Here is a 17192-nt window from a genome sequence, read left to right on the forward strand (position 1 = left end):
TCCGCCCCCCTCCTCTCCTTCCCCCCCGCCCCGCCTCCTTTCGCCTTTTCCCCTCCCTCCCTTGCTCCGCCCCCCTCCTCTCCTCTCCCCCCCCGCCCCGCCTCCTTTCGCCTTTTCCCCTCCCTCCCTTGCTCCGCCCCCTCCTCTCCTTCCCCCCGCCCCGCCTCCTTTCGCCTTTTCCCCTCCCTCCCTTGCTCCGCCCCCTCCTCTCCTTCCCCCCGCCCCGCCTCCTTTCGCCTTTTCCCCTCCCTCCCTTCCTCCACCCCCCTCCTCTCCTTCCCTCCCCGCCCCGCCTCCTTTCGCCTTCTCCCCTCCCTCCCTTCCTCCGCCCCCTCCCCCCCTCCTCTCCTTCCCCCCGCCCCGCCTCCTTTCGCCTTTTCCCCTCCCTCCCTTGCTCCGCCCCCTCCTCTCCTTCCCCCCGCCACACCTCCTTTCGCCTTTTCCCCTCCCTCCCTTCCTCCGCCCCCCTCCTCTCCTTCCCCCCCGCCCCGCCTCCTTTCGCCTTTTCCCCTCCCTCCCTTGCTCCGCCCCTCTCCTCTCCTTCCCCCCCGCCCCGCCTCCTTTCGCCTTTTCCCCTCCCTCCCTTGCTCCGCCCCTCTCCTCTCCTTCCCCCCCGCCCCGCCTCCTTTCGCCTTTTCCCCTCCCTCCCTTGCTCCGCCCCCTCCTCTCCTTCCCCCCACCCCGCCTCCTTTCGCCTTTTCCCCTCCCTCCCGTACTCCGCCCCTCTCCTTTCCTTCCCTCCGCCCCGCCTCCTTTCGCCTTTTCCCCTCCCTCCCTTGCTCCGCCCCTCTCCTTTCCTTCCCTCCGCCCCGCCTCCTTTCGCCTTTTCCCCTCCCTCCCTTGCTCCGCCCCTCTCCTCTCCTTCCCCCCGCCCCGCCTCCTTTCGCCTTTTCCCCTCCCTCCCTCGCTCCGCCCCCCTCCTCTCCTTCCCCCGTCCCGCCTCCTTTCGCCTTTTCCCCTCCCTCCCTTGCTCCGCCCCTCTCCTCTCCTTCCCCCCGCCCCGCCTCCTTTCGCCTTTTTCCCTCCCTCCCTTGCTCTGCCCCCCTCCTCTCCTTCCCCCCGCCCCGCCTCCTTTTGCCTTTTCCCCTCCCCCTCCTTTGCTCCGCCCCTCTCCTTTCCTTCCCCCCGCCCGCCTCCTTTCGCCTTTTCCCCTCCCTCCCTTGCTCCGCCCCCCTCCTCTCCTTCCCCCCACCCCGCCTCCTTTTGCCTTTTCCCCTCCCTCCCTTGCTCCGCCCCTCTCCTCTCCTTCCCCCCGCCCCGCCTCCTTTCGCCTTTTCCCCTCCCTCCCTTGCTCTGCCCCTCTCCTTTCCTTCCCTCCCGCCCCGCCTCCTTTCGCCTTTTCCCCTCCCTCCCTTGCTCCGCCCCCCTCCTCTTCTTCCCCCCGCCCCGCCTCCTTTCGCCTTTTCCCCTCCCTCCCTTGCTCCGCCCCCCTCCTCTCCTTCCCCCCGCCCCGCCTCCTGTCGCCTTTTCCCCTCCCTCCCTTGCTCCGCCCCCTCCTCTCCTTCCCCCCGCCCCGCCTCCTTTCGCCTTTTCCCCTCCCTCCCTTCCTCCGCCCCCCTCCTCTCCTTCCCCCCGCCCCGCCTCCTTTCGCCTTTTCCCCTCCCTCCCTTCCTCCGCCCCCCTCCTCTCCTTCTCCCCCCGCCCCGCCTCCTTTCGCCTTTTCCCCTCCCTCCCTTCCTCGGCTCCTCTCCTTTCCTTCCCCCCGCCCCGCCTCCTTTCGCCTTTTCCCCTCCCTCCCTTCCTCCGCCCCCCTCCTCTCCTTCCCCCCCGCCCCGCCTCCTTTCGCCTTTTCCCCTCCCTCCCTTCCTCGGCTCCTCTCCTTTCCTTCCCCCGTCCCGCCTCCTTTCGCCTTTTCCCCTCCCTCCCTTGCTCCGCCCCCTCCTCTCCTTCCCCCCGCCCCGCCTCCTTTCGCCTTTTCCCCTCCCTCCCTTGCTCCGCCCCTCTCCTTTCCTTCCCCCCGCCCCCCCCGCCTCCTTTTGCCTTTTCCCCTCCCTCCCTTGCTCCGCCCCTCTCCTTTCCTTCCCCCCGCCCCGCCTCCTTTCGCCTTTTCCCCTCCCTCCCTTGCTCCGCCCCTCTCCTCTCCTTCCCCCCGCCCCGCCTCCTTTCGCCTTTTCCCCTCCCTCCCTTGCTCCGCCCCCTCCTCTCCTTCCCCCCGCCCCGCCTCCTTTCGCCTTTTCCCCTCCCTCCCTTGCTCCGCCCCCTCCTCTCCTTCCCCCCGCCCCGCCTCCTTTCGCCTTTTCCCCTCCCTCCCTTGCTCCGCCCCCCTCCCTCCCTCCCGCCCCTCCGCCCCCCCCGCCTCCGCTCCCCCCCCGCCTCCGCCTCCTCCTCCGCCCCCCTTTCCTTCCCCCCCGCCCCGCCTCCTTTCGCCTTTTCCCCTCCCTCCCTTGCTCCGCCCCCTCCTCCCCCGTTCCCTCCCTCCCCCCGCCCGCCTCCTTTCGCCTTTTCCCCTCCCTCCCTTGCTCCGCCCCCCTCCTCTCCTTCCCCCCACCCCGCCTCCTTTTGCCTTTTCCCCTCCCTCCCTTGCTCCGCCCCCCTCCTCTCCTTCCCCCCGCCCCGCCTCCTTTCGCCTTTTCCCCTCCCTCCCTTGCTCCGCCCCCCTCCTCTCCTTCCCCCCCGCCCCGCCTCCTTTCGCCTTTTCCCCTCCCTCCCTTCCTCGGCCCCCCTCCTCTCCTTCCCCCCGCCCTGCCTCCTTTCGCCTTTTCCCAGCGCTTGGCCCTGCAGCCAGAGTCTCTGCTGCTAAACCTCAGTCTCATTGGCGCAAGTGCAGTTTCAGGCCAGCCCTTCTGCAAGCGCTTCTGCCCCCAGCGGCAGCTCTGCCTCTGTGGCTGGCAGGACCCTGCTTGCAGCCGGACCGGTCAGGACAGGCAGGCCCATTGCTGTGGGCGCGGTGTGGGGAGCTGCCGGGTCTCTGGGGCCAGGCATTGGTCCGCCTGGGAGTCCCAAGAAGGTAGGGAGGCCGGCAAGGTGGACTCGTTACTCCCAGTGCCGTTTCTGGCAGTTGTGTGTGAGTTCCTGCGTGTGAACGCCCGCTCCGGGAGGTGGGCAGGCTGGGATCCCGCTGGGAGGGGCACCTGAGGCACAGGGAGGCCTCGTGACCTTGCGCAGGGTCCCAGAGGGAGTCTGGCTGAGCAGGGAGCTGACCCCAGCGTAGCTCCTGGCCTTGCGCTTGGGGAGCACGTGGTAGGTGAAAGGTGGGATTTAGTACTTCCCAGAGCTGGGCAGGTGAGGCTGCAGGGGCCCAGCCGGGGAGTGGGGTGACTAGCAGCTCGGCTCAGCCACAGCCATGAGCGCCCTGAGACTGCACGGTGCTGAGTGATTTTGTTGTTGCTTCCCCTGTAGCTTTAACTTCTCCAAAGCCCAACCTGATGGGTCTGCCCAGCACAAGCGTCCCCTCGCCTGGCCTCCCCACCTCCGGATTACCAAATAAGCAGTCCTCCGCCTCGCTCAGCTCCCCGAGCCCAGCACAAGCCACGGTGGCCCTGGCCCCCCACCAGCCGCGCAAGGAGAAGGACGGTGAGAAGATGAAAGAGAAGGAGAAGGCGCCCAAAGGGAAGGGGGATTCCCTGCCGGGGCCCAAGAAGGAGAAGGGAGAGGCCCCCACGGCGACGCTCTCAGCCCCCCTGCCCACCATGGAGTACGCGGTGGAGCCGGCCCAGCTCCAGGCGCTGCAGGCTGCCTTGAATTCAGACCCAGCAGCCTTGCTCACAAGCCAGTTCCTCCCCTACTTTGTCCCCGGCTTCTCCCCCTACTACGCCCCTCAGATCCCCGGGGCCTTGCAGAGCGGGTACCTGCAGCCCATGTACGGCATGGAAGGCCTGTTCCCCTACAGCCCAGCCCTGTCCCAGGCTCTGCTAGGCCTGGCCCCTAGCTCCTTGCTGCAGCAGTACCAGCAATATCAGCAGAGTCTGCAGGAGGCGCTGCAGCAGCAGCAGCAGCAGCAGCAGCGGCAAGTGCAGCAGCAGCAGCAGCAGCAGCAGAAGGTGCAGCAGCAACAGCCCAAAGGAAGCCAAACTCCAGTCCCCCCGGGGGCTGCTACCCCAGACAAAGACCCTGCCAAAGAACCCCCCCAGCAAGAAGAGCAGAAAAATGCCCCCCGTGAGGTGTCCCCCCTCCTGCCCAAACCCCAAGAAGAGCCCGAAGCAGAAAGCAAAGGTGCAGACTCCCTGGGCGAGCCCTTCGCTGCTCCAAAGGCGCAGTACAAGCTGGTCTGCCGCAAGTGCCAAGCCGGCTTCAGCGACCAGGAGGCGGCCAGCAACCACCTGAAGTCCCTCTGCTTCTTCGGCCAGTCTGTGGTGAACCTGCAAGAGATGGTGCTTCATGTGCCCACTGGCAGCAGCGGCAAGGGCAGCAGCTCGTACCAGTGCGTGGCGTGCGAGAGCACAGAGTGTGGGGACGAAGCCCTGAGTCAGCATCTCGAGTCAGCCCCTCACAAACACCGAACAATCACAAGAGCAGCAAGAAACGCCAAAGAGCACCCCAGTCTATTACCTCACTCTGCCTGCCTCCCCGACCCTAGCACCGCATCTACCTCGCAGTCTGCCGCTCACTCAAACGACAGCCCCCCCGCCTCGGCTTCCCCCCACGCCTCCACAAAGTCCTGGCCTCAAGGGGTCTCCCGGGCTCCTCTTGGGAAGCCGCCTCCTCCTCCTTTCCCTCCTCTCTCCTCATCGTCAACGGTTACCTCAAGTTCATGCAGCACCTCAGGGGTTCAGCCCTCGATGCCAACAGACGACTATTCGGAGGAGTCTGACACGGATCTTAGCCAAAAGTCAGATGGACCGGCTAGCCCGGGGGAGGGGCCTAAGGACCCCAGCTGCCCGAAGGACAGTGGTCTAACTAGTGTAGGAATGGACACCTTCAGATTGTAAGCTTTGAAGATGAACAATACAAAAATGAATTTAAATAAAAATGAATAACAAACCAATTTCAAAAACAGACTAACTGCAATTCCAAAGCTTCGAACCAAAAAAAAGAAAAAGAAAAAGAAAAAAGAAGACGTGTGGGTTGTTTTCCCATATAACGGTGCCGGTGGCTTTGACATTTTTTTCTTTTAATTAAAAAAAATTCTCTTACATTTGTCCTTTTGAAGGTCCTGTTGGTCTGGGAGACAAAAGCGCACCCGGCCTCCTTAGTGTCTTTGGAGCGCAACCAACCCTTGTATATTGCCCCTGCCCAATAACGCCCTCACTGATAGCACAGCGGAGCCCGGCATGCACTGTATGGGAAAGCAGCCCACCGGGCTACAGTTTTAAATTTCTTGCTATCTTAGCATTCAGATACCAATGGCTTGCTAAAAGAAAAAAGAAATGTAATGTCTTTTTATTCTCAGGTCAATCGCTCACACTTTGTTCTGTTTTCAGAATCATTGTTTATATATATATATATATGTGTGTGTGTGTGTGTGTGTGTGCGTGCGCGTGTGTGTGTATATATATATATATATATATATAATTTTTTGTTTGTTTTGGGGGTTTTTTGTTTTGTTTTTTGTTCCAGAAAAGAATTTTATTTTGTTGGATTTGGCAGAGCGGGGGAGGGGGGTTGTTTTGGGCTTTTGGGGAGGTGTTTTTTTGTTTTGTTTTTTTAATTTAAAATGGGCAGAAAGTATTCAAGAGAAAAACAATGTGAACTGCTTTAGCTTTCTGGGGATTTTAAGGGTAGCTTTTCTGCTGAAGCCAATTTCAAGGGGAAAAATTAAGCACTCCCACTTTTCAGAAAAAAACCACAAAGAGTGTTGAGGACTTGGAGCTTAAAAACAAGTTTTAAAACAACTGACTTTCTGTATTTATGATAGATATGACCATTTTTGGTGTTGAGTAGATTGTTGCATTGGAAATGAACTGAAGCAGTATGGTAGATTTAAAAGAAAAAAATCCCTTTTGTGTACATTTAGCTTTTGTATGGTCCAGCTGACGGCTTCTCATTTGATGTTGTCTTGTTCATTCCTAGCCAGATAGATTGCAATCCATTGACTCGCCTAAGCTTTTCTCCCCTTTATTCCCCTTTCACCCATCCTGTGATCTGCCACTTATGGTCGCTGCCTTCATTTCTTCGAGGGTGGTTGCATAATTATTTTATAAAAACTAAAGAGAGACATTCAAAGGGTTTGGGGGGTCAGTTGGATCCCTTGCAGAATATTTTTTGTTGGGAGTTGGAAGCTTTTTAAGACGTATACATACGATTTACCTATGTCTGTTATCCTTGTGCACTTATTTCTCATTTTTTCATTTTCCTTTTGCTCTTCCTTTCTTCGTTTTGTAAATGCTTCAAAGATTCTGTTCCTAAACTATAAGCATTTGTTCCTCTGTGTGTAATTAGGCTGCACTCTGTTCCTTCTTTTAAAATAACTTTTTGTTAATTTTTTTTCTCCAAAAAAAAAAGTCATGCTTTAAATAAAATCCAAAGACATACCCTTTCACCAATGGTGCAGAATGAGCAAAAAGGTTTCTTTTTACTTGAGAATTTGTTTCTGATTTAAACAAACAAAACTAATTTTAAATAAAGAAAAGAATTAAAAAGTACCCAGCTTGTTATCTGTGCTTCTTCTGCAAGCAGAGAGGCAACTCTTAATGAAAATTCAACATACCAAACCACAAGTTTTTACTTCAAAGTTTTGTCCTCGTCTTAGGCAGTCTGAGTGGTGAGCGGGCCAGAGGTGCAGCCCGCAATGAATCAGATAGCAATGTACAGAAAGCAAAAAAAAACAAAACAAAAAACCCATATGTGAGGCACTTGTGTTTGTGTTACTCTCTGTATTCCTGTTTGTGGGACACACACACCCACCCACCCCTTATATGGTCTGGACTTTGAAAGGAAAACTTTGTGCTGCTAAAATGTAGATCTTGGAGACAGATGTTTGCTGTTTCACTTCCCTAGCCAAATGTCAACAGAAACAATCTCCCTTCCCCCAAAAGTGTGAAATCTTTCTCCCCTTCATCCTCCTCCTATTTCAAAAGGGAACTTCGAAGACTGTGAATGCAGGTTCCATTGTTCACCTAATGGCTTCTTTGCCCAGTGTTGAAGCCACTCATCAACTTTTCAAGAGACTGGAGCATTCCGAAATATGAAAACCAGTTTTCATTTTTTTAGCCGGGACTCTTATTTTTATGAATTTTTGTTTTTAGTTGAATGAGACTAGATCTTGAACTGTTGTACATATTTCTAACTAGGCTGATGCACAGTGCAAATTCCTTTTTAAATTGTTTTTTAAGTAGACAATACTAAAGAGAGTACCGTCTGATATTCATACCAGTATCCAGTTGTAGCATAAGGTGTCAAAAACAAGTACACAACGCGTTTGCTGTTTTAACAAACTGTTTTCTTTTAACAAAAGTTCTTGTATTTCTCCCTGTGTTTGAGATGAACATTTTTTAAATTCTAAAGTTGTACAGTTTTTTGTTTTCATTATTTTATCTTGTTTGTAATTCTATGAAATATATATATATTTTTTGCCATTTAACTGTTGTATGTTACTCTGTCTGTATCATATAGAAATATTTTGTTTTGTTTTTGGTTCTCTCTGTGATACAAGTTAACAATTGAACACTACCTTTCTCTGTCAAATTCTGCTCGATATCTTTGGAAAACTTTTCTTTTGGTTTTGTTCTGTTTGGTCATAGTGCAATTTCTCTCTTTCTTCCCCTTTTCCTTCACACCCACTAAAAGGCATTTTCAGCGCCTTTCCTTGTATTTTTTCTAAATATGTCTAGATACGCGTTCAGCCTGAGATTGCCTCATCCTTTTGAAGTGCCCCGCAGCGTGGCCCAGGCGGTGCTGCTGTGCTCTCACACTAAGCGACACTGACGCGCGTCAGAAGGGTTAGGCTGCCAAAGTCCGAGTCCTGCTGCAGAATCTCCACAGAGGGGCGTGCCGTGGGCTCGTCCGTTGTAGAATGGCTTCCATTGCAGGTGAAACGGACGGTTCCAGCCAGTCGCAGAGGATCATTTTCCCTTCAGACCCGGCTCTGCACCCACCGCCATGTCTCTTCACACTGTGGTCCGGGGAGCAGGTGCTGCTCAGGGGAAGCCCAGCTCTAGGCTGCCAGGCGCAGTGTTGGTCAGAGTTGAGAGGCCTCTGGGCTGTGCTGGGGGACGGGCAGGTGCCTGGCTGCTCACCCCAAGCCGCGCTGTCAGATCATGCCAGTAATTCAATATTAATCTATGCTGCTGCCCTTCAGTCCGGCCTTCCCTGGAGAGTTTGCACCTCTCGGCTCCTTGAGAGGCTCTGGGAAGGGGTCACTGTCAAAGCCGCCTTCAAAAATTCCCAATCGTATAAATGTGTCTGTTTCCAACCGAAACTCCCACGCCGTGGCCTGGTGCTGGACACGCAGCCAAAGGGGAGTTAGGAGACCCGAGTAGCTGGCACTACTCAGCATAGAAGAGACCCCTCGAGCTGGGGTCAAACCCCAGGCCGAGATTTTAAACACAGAGCAGAGCCGGTAACTTTATTTTTAAATGAAAAGCTTTTAAAGAGGCGAAGATGACCAAATGTCACACAGGAGACTAAAATACACAACAAGGTGTGTTTAGAGGGGCTACCTGCGCCCATGCAGCAGCCATGGCAGGAAGGTGCAGACAACAGAGAGGCATTAATGCAAGCCAGCACACTTGATGTTTGTGAAAATATATTTTGCTTTTAAAAAAAATAAATTAACTAAATTAAAACATTTTAAATAGAAGCAGAGATTTGGTTGGTTTGTTGGCTGAGATACTGCCCACTGTGAAACACAAAGCTTTGACTTTTTTGTTTGTTTGTTTGTTTATTTGGGGGGGGCAAGTTTTGGTAGAACAGAAAGCATAAATGAGGTGAAGAGGTATATGAACAGCCTTTGCAATGTACAAAAAATAGAGCAAGTGAAACCAAAAATGATGTTCTTGGTGTTTTTCTATAATGTAGTCTTGTTAGCTTTTTTGTTACTGTAACAATGCTGATCTCGAACTGTACCAAAATACATGGAGACTAACAAACAGAAACCACATGGAACTTTCAAAACTTTAAAAAAATGTCACAAAACTTTGTTGTCATAGTTAAGCTGATTGTAGATGGTAATTGAATATACTCCTTTGACAATATTTCATCAAGTGTGTTTCCTGCTCATTGTGATACATTAAAAAAATGAGCAAAAGCTCTTGTCTCCGATGTGCCCAGGTGTATGAAGGTTTTGTGTGGGTGTGGGTGTGTGCGCGCACGCGCTCGCTGGTAGGACTGCGTGTGTGCACATTTGTGCATTCATCTGTGTGTATGAAATTAGATGTTCATGGAGATCCTTGTAGGCACATGCCCCTTGTGCACTCGTGTGTGTGTGTGTGTGTGTGTGTACATGCACAGTCACTTGTCCTCAGCAGCACGTGGGTGTTTGTGTGCCCACGGGCACTGTTTGATTAGTATGGGAGTGCATGGGCTCGTGCTTTGAATCGGTTATTTTCAGCATGGAGTCCAGATGCTGAACTGGAAGTAATGAGCCACGCAGCACTGCCTCGTTACAGCGTTGGGATGTGCTGTGTATGGAAAGGGCATTTTATAATTGGAATTTTACCAAGGGCTGTATACGAAATCCAGGCACGTGACGGTAATTAACGCTGAGAAAGCTAGAACCCGATGCCTTACCAGATAAGGTCAGTTTCACATCTGTAACCTAGAAATGAGCCAGTCTGCAAGTGTCTTCCACGGATTAAACCAGAAGCAGCTGAAGGTAAGAACGGTAAGTGGCTGATTCACTGAGTTTCCTTTTGTAGCGAACCTCTCACTGCTCTAGAGCAGAGGCTGAAATGGGAACACAACTTGGTAAACAGCTGAGTGTAAACAAAAGGTGTCCCATGCAGCGGGAAAGCCTGGACATTTCTTTCATCGGGACCATGTCCACAGGACATCCCATTCACCTCTAATTTCTATCTACAGGAATCAGTCATCGTAACACCCCCATGGCCAGTCGCCTCGGAAGGCCGGTTAGCGTGGTAGCGCCCTTGGGCAGTCGGCAGGTTCTCTGTAGTAAGAGGCGTACTGCCCTGCTTGGGAGTGGCAGTCAGTGAAGGGAGGCAGAACCCAAGAGTCTCACAGTTTGAGAGGAGACGGGGGTTGTTTAAAGACGAAGGTTAGAATATTGTCTAGCCAGGAAACTCAGGGCTGGGGGATGCTTTTTGTTTGGGACGGTTTGTTCCCAATTGAAGCTCCTGAGATATGTGGGATGATTTTTTCAAAGTGGTTATTTCCCAAGTTGTGTTCCCATTTCAGTCTCTGCTCTAGAGCTTCCCTCTGCAACGTGTCCAGCTCTCTGAGCGGGGGGCTCTGCAATTCCCCTCAGGCCCTCCGGGACGGGCGCCTGGTGTCGGAGTAGCAGAAGAGAGCCCAGCTCCATTGGGCCCAGTGTCCAGGCGCTAGCTGCAGTTTTAAGAAAGATGAAACCTCCGTGTGTGCAGCCAGGAGGGTGCATGGGGGCAAAGGCCTTTGTAGCTTTGGGTATGGAAAGAAACTGATTTTTTCAGCCGTGCAGGTGATCATGTGACCATGTGAACCAAGTTGGTTCCCTGAAACCCCTTCCCGCTGCCTGCGCACGTGTAAGTAGCGTTCCCTGAGGCCGGGTCCGACCAGCCGTGCTGCAGGCTCAGGGAACGCCTGCCGAACACTTCTCTGGAAACTGATTGGGGGGTTCTTTACTGAGTTTGCTGCTTTCCTAATGGCCTGGCAGCTGCTGCTTCAAGCATGGAGCAGCGAGTCGGTCATCACTAAACCAGTCAGGCACTGAAATAAGAGGCCTCATTTTCCAAAGTACTGCTCCCCACTGGCTCCCAGAGAGCTCCGTGGGAGAGAAACCATCTCCTGCTTTAGTCTTAATTTTGGAGTTAGGTGCATAACTCTCGGCGTCTGCATTCGAAAGCCTGGGCCACTGAACTATCAAATACAGGCATCCGACGCGTCGGCCAAGTGAAAACACTGTCACAAGCTGCTGTCTTACATCGGCTGTGAGAACACTTCACGGCGTCATTTGCAACTTTGCTAGCCTCTATTTTCAGATGGGGGGAACTTCCAGTTAGAAAGCCCCTGCCAAGCTGGGCTCCTCCCATGCTACAGGTCCAGTGAGTGATGGAGACGAAGGCCCTAGCACGACAGCAAACGGCCTCTGTGGGGCCATGCTTGAGAGAGTGCGAGGCAGCTTCCAGCTGCGTCCCAGTGCCAGGGACCAGGCTGCCAAAGGTGCTTCTGGGTCTCGGCTCTGCGGAGCTATGGGCAGCTGCCTGCGTGTTGGGAAGTCTGGCCCAGGAGCACGGCACCCTGGGCAGGTTCTGAAGCCTCTTTGGACAAGAGCCGGGGCTCCAGCCGGCTTGTGGCCCTGAGGTGAGCTGCCCCTGCACTGGAGCTTAGGCAGGGCCTTTCTCTTCGAACACGCTGGCAGCTCCTATGCCGCGTGAAGCCCGTCGCGGTGCCTGCCTGCTTTCAGGGATTGCTGCCTTCCTTGTTAACAGCTCTGCCCCGGGCCTCCCCTGGCCCTAGCCCAGCCTCATGTCCTAGGACACCGCCCCCAGCCTCCACACCTGGCTCCCTCCAGGACCAGCAGCACGAGGACAGTTTGAATTCCTGCGCGGCAAGAGGGGACATGCTGGAGCTCCTGACTCCAGGGACTGCGCGGCACCCAACTTGCACGGAAGCTCCCAGAAGCTGGGCTGATGATCCCTGATCAGGTGCCCGACATGGGCCCTGGCTTCACTCCAGACTGCGGCTCGGAAAGGAGAGGGAATCAGTGTCGGCTCCCGCTGCTCCCAACAGCCTGTTCCTGGGCCTCAGCGAGCCCGGCTCAGCCAGCCCCTCCGTGCTGCAGGGCAGGGCCAGGTGGGGCTACTGCCCAGAGGCGGCTTTTGCCATGTAGCCAACAAGCCCTCAGCCATGAGAACTGGCCGGGAGGTGGCGTGTGGAACGTTTCTTCCCTCCTCTTGCTCACGGCCTGTGGCCTGGACAGAGGCAGCAGAGGAAACACCAGCTCAAGCCCTCCCAGGACGTGGCCCTCCCTACGCATTACTCAGCGCGGGGAATGAGCCTTTGTCTTGATTGCCCACCGTGCTGGTAAGTGAACGCGTTGCCCATCCCTGGATGCTGCCTGGGCAGTAAATGTGCTTGGATGCAGCTGGGAGCCAGCCGGTTTTGGAGCTGAGGAAAGCCTTGTGGGCCAGGCGAGAGGGTTCACCTCGTGCTGTGCACACGGTGCTCCCAGCTCTGACACGGCGGTCCTGCCCAGGCGGTGCTGCTCACGCCAGCCTGTCACACAGACTCAGAACCTGCGCTCAGCTGCGCTTGGCCCTTTGCTCAGTCTTACTGGCGCTACCGCCGTTGGAAATGGCTCGCTGGCTCGTTTCCTATGTGCTGGGCTCGGGCTTTGCACTCAGTTGCCTGGTTTTAGCACCAAGGGGCTTAGGGGAAAGGCCTTGGTTGGAGCCCCACGGGGGCCCAGCCACTCAGAGGAGATGCACCGTGCCACGTCTGGCTGGGCTCCCCCGGTGGGCGCTGTGTGTGAGTGAAACGGCAGGGACAGCGTGTGTCAGCTCAGTCCCTGCCGTGCCCAGACTGGTCCCCTGGCCTGATGGCGATTGGAGAATGTCAGAGGAGAGCAGGGAAATAAATAGTGATGCAGTGCTGCTGCCTTTGGCCTCGCCTGCTGGAATGGGCCTCTGACTGCACATCGTCACGCTCATGGCCACCCACGGGGCTGCTTGCGAGCTAGGAGTGCGTGTATACGCGCCCAGGCGAGAAGCGTTTGCGCGGCAGAACTAACTCAGGTAAAATAACAGAACTTGCGCATAGTTCCATCCCATACAGTCTGCCGGAGAACCTGGCTCTAAAACAACAGACCCACCTCTCCGCCCCCTTGCCTCACTGCAAGCGCGGCCCAACCCAGGTGCTATTGCGAGCTGCAGCCCACAGCTGATGTCCATGCTGGCCGCTACTGGTTGGCTCACATACAAACTAACCTTTTTTCAGAGGCAAGGCAGGAAGTGAGTGAGTTGGCAGGAAACCTGCATTCTCGTGGCCTTCCAAAGACTGTCCCACTCACCGTGTCCCACAGAAGGGCTCGGTTTGGATTAATCAGCATTTTTCGGAAGGCCAGGTGTTCCACTAGGAAATCTCCATCCTGCTCCATCTCTCCTCAGCATAACTGGGCGTCTAGCACCCATAGAGCGTTAGAGTGGCTATTGTCGCGCCATGCAGAGCACAGTGGCTTGTGCACTTACGCCCGGCAATCCCAGGTGCCGTCCCAAGGGCAGCTGCCTGCATGTGCTGCTGGCTCACCCGGGCTGGTCTACGCAGACAGTCAGGTCTGCGTTGGGGCTCAGCAGACTGGAAGGGGAAATGCCGGCAATGACTTGAGAGAGGAGTGAAAAAACGACACACTGTGTCCCTGGCACTAGCCAGCAGTGCCCCTCTGCCACGTGCACCAGCCAGACTGGACAGTCTCCACCAAAGGGAACGAACACAAATCAGACATTCGAAAAGGCAACACATGGAATCCTGTCGGGGAACATTGTAACCTGCCCGGCACTTGCTAATGGATCTCCACGTTGCCGTATTGTTTCAGGCCAATTTCAAAAACCAGCTTGAAAGGGAGGCTGCAGAACTTTCTTTCCTTTACCGATGTGATACCCGCAATAGGCGTTTTAACAGAGACCTTGGCTGGACGAGCCTCCACGTTCCACATCCAATGACATAAAAGGCCAACCACCTGGTACGTAAGAGCACTTAACACTCTCCATCAGCGTCATTTAGCAGGGACACATTGACTGACTGTTCTTTTCCCTCCCCACCCCCTCTCTTTCTCTGGCATTTATTTGGAACCTGGAGAAGTGGGCTGTGCCCACGAAAGCTCGTGATCCCATCGACATGCTTTGTTAGTCTCTGAGATGCTGCAGGACCATTGGTTGGTTTTTAAGGTTTTGCAGCTCAGTAGTTGAGGCTGGGTTGCATTTTGTCCTGGCAAAGGGGGACTCAGCCACTGTGTTACTTGAGCAGAATACCGAGTTACCCTCCCTCAAACTTACAGCATTTGCTTGGAGCACAGAATTATTTGCCTGAGAATTTGGGTAAATTGGCCAATTCATTTGAGTTCCAATTAATTTTAAAATGGGCCCTTCTGGAAATGTAGCACCTGGGGTCCGGCCCTTTAACCATCCAGGTCATGATTCTTTTGGGGGAGGTTACTATTGAGTTGTCCTCGTTCTGAGTGGAAAGCGTCTGATGGCGAATGTTCTCCCAGCGGAGGTGGGGACCTTGGGCCCGTGGGCTGCACGTGGTTCATCAGGGCTAGCTGCTCTCAGGCTGCTACGCGCTTGGTTTACAACAGGCATTGACCTGAATTGCTTCCCGCAGCTCCCATTGGCCAGGAACGGCAAATGGTGGCCAATGAGAGTTGTGGGGCTCCATGCCTGAGGGCGCTCAGGTAAACGAACCGTGTGGCCACCCACACACAGCTAACCCTGACCAATCACACGCAGCCAACGGCTTGAGGGTCCCCACCCCCACCCTTCAGAGTGTGCTGCGTACAGCTGCTCTCTTTAAAACGGTCTGCCATCTGAAACTGAGCCCATCACTGGCCCCCCGTTAGCAGGCCATGTTAGGACATGACACAGCTGTCAGGGGGGTGGGGGAGTGCAAAAAGTGGGGAAAGTTGGTTTTTTCCAATCAGTGTAATTAATGTGTGGTCTATGCACTAACCATGGTGTTACTACAGGGCAGAGCTATGGTTTGTCAGTACCTTCCTTTTGTATTTCCAGGCCTTAACATGTTTGGATTTCTTTTACTTTCAGCCCCAACTCCAGATTCAGTGAGTTTAATGTGCATAAAATTGGTGTGAGACTCCTGGAGAACTTGGAATGTTGGTTTTGGATGTTTGGGGCGGCGGGGGGGGGGGGGGGAGTTGTGCACAATATGGTATTTGGCCGTTGTACTGATAGTTGTTTCACTGTTGCATTTCAGAGTGTGTTTGTCAGTTAGTAAACCGGCGCTGGGCAACCGAGGCTGGTGAAGAGGCCATATGACTGGCCCTTCTTCATCTCAGTGGGCTGCAAGCTCGTAACCTGATGTCTCCCAGGATAGGCAAGTGTTGCTAACTGTGCGTGTACACTTACACTGTGCAGGGTGTGCCAAGCGAACCATAGCAGCACTGTGATTGGCTGCGGTGGGAGCACACAGGCCAATGCTGTGTGCAATTGGCACGCCCCTCACTTCCCGTGTCCTGGCTTCCTGTGCATGTCACTTTGATAATACTGGTGCAAAAAACTCTCATGGACGGAAGGCAGCGGGATCTGGCAGCCCTGCGCAGGGCAACAGGAACCAAAATGTCTTGCAGGCCACACAGAGAACACTGATGGGCCATGTGGCCCTCGGGCGGCAGGCTACCCTCCTGATACAGGGTGGGGACGCGGTTGTGCGGCAGAGCAGGGGGAGGGAGGTTTTGCTTCTGTGGCCAGCGCCGGGGCGACTCTGCCTCTGTAAACACCACAAAGGTCAGAACTTGATTTAATCAAGGAATCGTTCAGGAAAGCGGCGTCATGCCGACTGTGCTGGAAGGGGCTGGCTGCCTCAGGCTGCCTGTAGCAAACGGGACGGCGTGATGTGTGCCAGGCCTGTTTGGGCCCACGTCACAAAATCCACCCCAGGCTTTGCCCTTGATTGTAAACGCTCCTGGCAGGGCGCTGTAACCCCCAGGTCCTTTTCTGCAGAACTACTACTTAATTGGTTGGTCCCCAGCTTGTAACAATACTTGGGATTCTTCCGTCCCAAGTGCAGGACTCTACACTTGTCCTTGTTGAACCTCATCAGATTTCTTGTGGCCCAATCCTTCAGTTTGTCTAAGTCACTCTGGACCCTATCTCTCCCCCCAGCTTAGTGTCATCTGCAAACTTGCTGAGGGTGCAACCCATCCCCTCATCCCGGTCATTAATAAAGATGTTGAACAAAACCGGTCCTAGAACCGAACCTTGGGGCACTCCGCTAGAAACCAACCGCCATCCTGACATCGAGCCATTGATCACTACCTGCTGGGCCCGGCCTTCTAGCCATCTTTCCATCCATCTTACCGTCCATTTATCCAATCCACATTCCCTTAACTTGCTGGCAAGAATATTGTGGGAGACCGTATCAAAAGCCTTGCTAAAGTCAAGGTATATAACATCCACTGACTTCCCCATGTCCACAGAGCCAGTTACTTCATCATAGAAGCTAATCAGATTGGTCAGGCACGACTTGCCCTTTGTGAATCTATGCTGACTATTCCCGATCCCTTTCCTCTCTTCCAAGTGCCTCAAAATGGATTCCTTAAGGATCCCTTCCATGATTTTTCCAGGAACCGAGGTAAGACTGACCGGCCTATAGTTCCCTGGATCGTCCTTCTTCCCTTTTATGAAGATGGGCACTACATTTGCCTTTTTCCAATCATCTGGGATTTCTCCCGATCTCCACGACTTTTCAAAGATAATGGCCAAAGGCTCCGCAATGACATTTGCCAACTCCCTCAGTACCCTCAGATGCACAAGTCCAGACCCATGGATTTGTGTACGTTTAGCTTTTCTAAATAGTTCCTAACCTGTTCTTTACCCACCACAGGCTGTCCATCTTCTTCCCATCTTGCGTCACTTAGCACAGAAGTCCAGGAGCCAACCTTGTCCGTGAATACAGAGGCAAAGAAAGCATTGAGTTCTTCAGCTTTCCTCACATCATCTGTCACTAGGTTACCTCCTTCATCCAGTAGGGGCCGCACACCCTCTCTGATCACCTTCTTCTTGTTAACATGCCTGTAGAAACCTTTCTTGTTATCCTTCACATCCTTAGCCAGTCGCAATTCCAATTGCGCTTTCACCTTCCTGATAACCCCCCGGCATTCTCGAGCTATACGTTTAAACTCCTCCCTGGTCATTTGTCCAAGTTTCCACTTTTTGTAAGCTTCCTTTTTGTGCTTAAGGTCACCAAGGATTTCCCCTGTAAGCCAGTCCGGTCTCCTACCATGTTTGCCTCTCTTGCTACGCGTCGGGATGGTTTCTTTCTGTGCCTTCAATAAGGCTTCTTTAAAATACTGCCAGCTGTCCTGGACTCCTTTCCCCTTCATGTTAGCATCCCAGGGGATTCTGCCCATCAGATCTCGGAGGGAGTCAAAATCTGCTTTTTTGAAGTCCAAGGTGTGTATTTTACTACTCTCTTTTCTTCCTTTGGTCAGG

At 54.1% G+C, this 17192-nt stretch overlaps 1 protein-coding gene across 4 annotated transcripts in view; it reads left to right on the forward strand.

The window, feature by feature from the left end:
* The window catches only part of ZFHX3 (zinc finger homeobox 3), an 866714-nt gene extending 857588 nt beyond the window's left edge, over nucleotides 1-9126 (forward strand). For 3 of the 4 annotated variants that reach the window (XM_075939759.2, XM_075939762.2, XM_089781574.1), the window contains one exon: nucleotides 3340-9126. In XM_075939759.2, the coding sequence (XP_075795874.2) occupies nucleotides 3340-4868 (1529 nt within the window). In that variant the 3' untranslated portion in view covers nucleotides 4869-9126. The remainder of the gene's footprint in view (nucleotides 1-3339) is intronic. The other variant, XM_089781575.1, reaches the window with a different exon arrangement.
* Nucleotides 9127-17192: the final 8066 nt, after the last annotated feature.

This window comes from Pelodiscus sinensis, chromosome 12 (assembly GCF_052426305.1).
Source record: "Pelodiscus sinensis isolate ZL-2025 chromosome 12, ASM5242630v1, whole genome shotgun sequence".
NCBI classification, from domain to species: Eukaryota; Metazoa; Chordata; order Testudines; family Trionychidae; genus Pelodiscus; species Pelodiscus sinensis.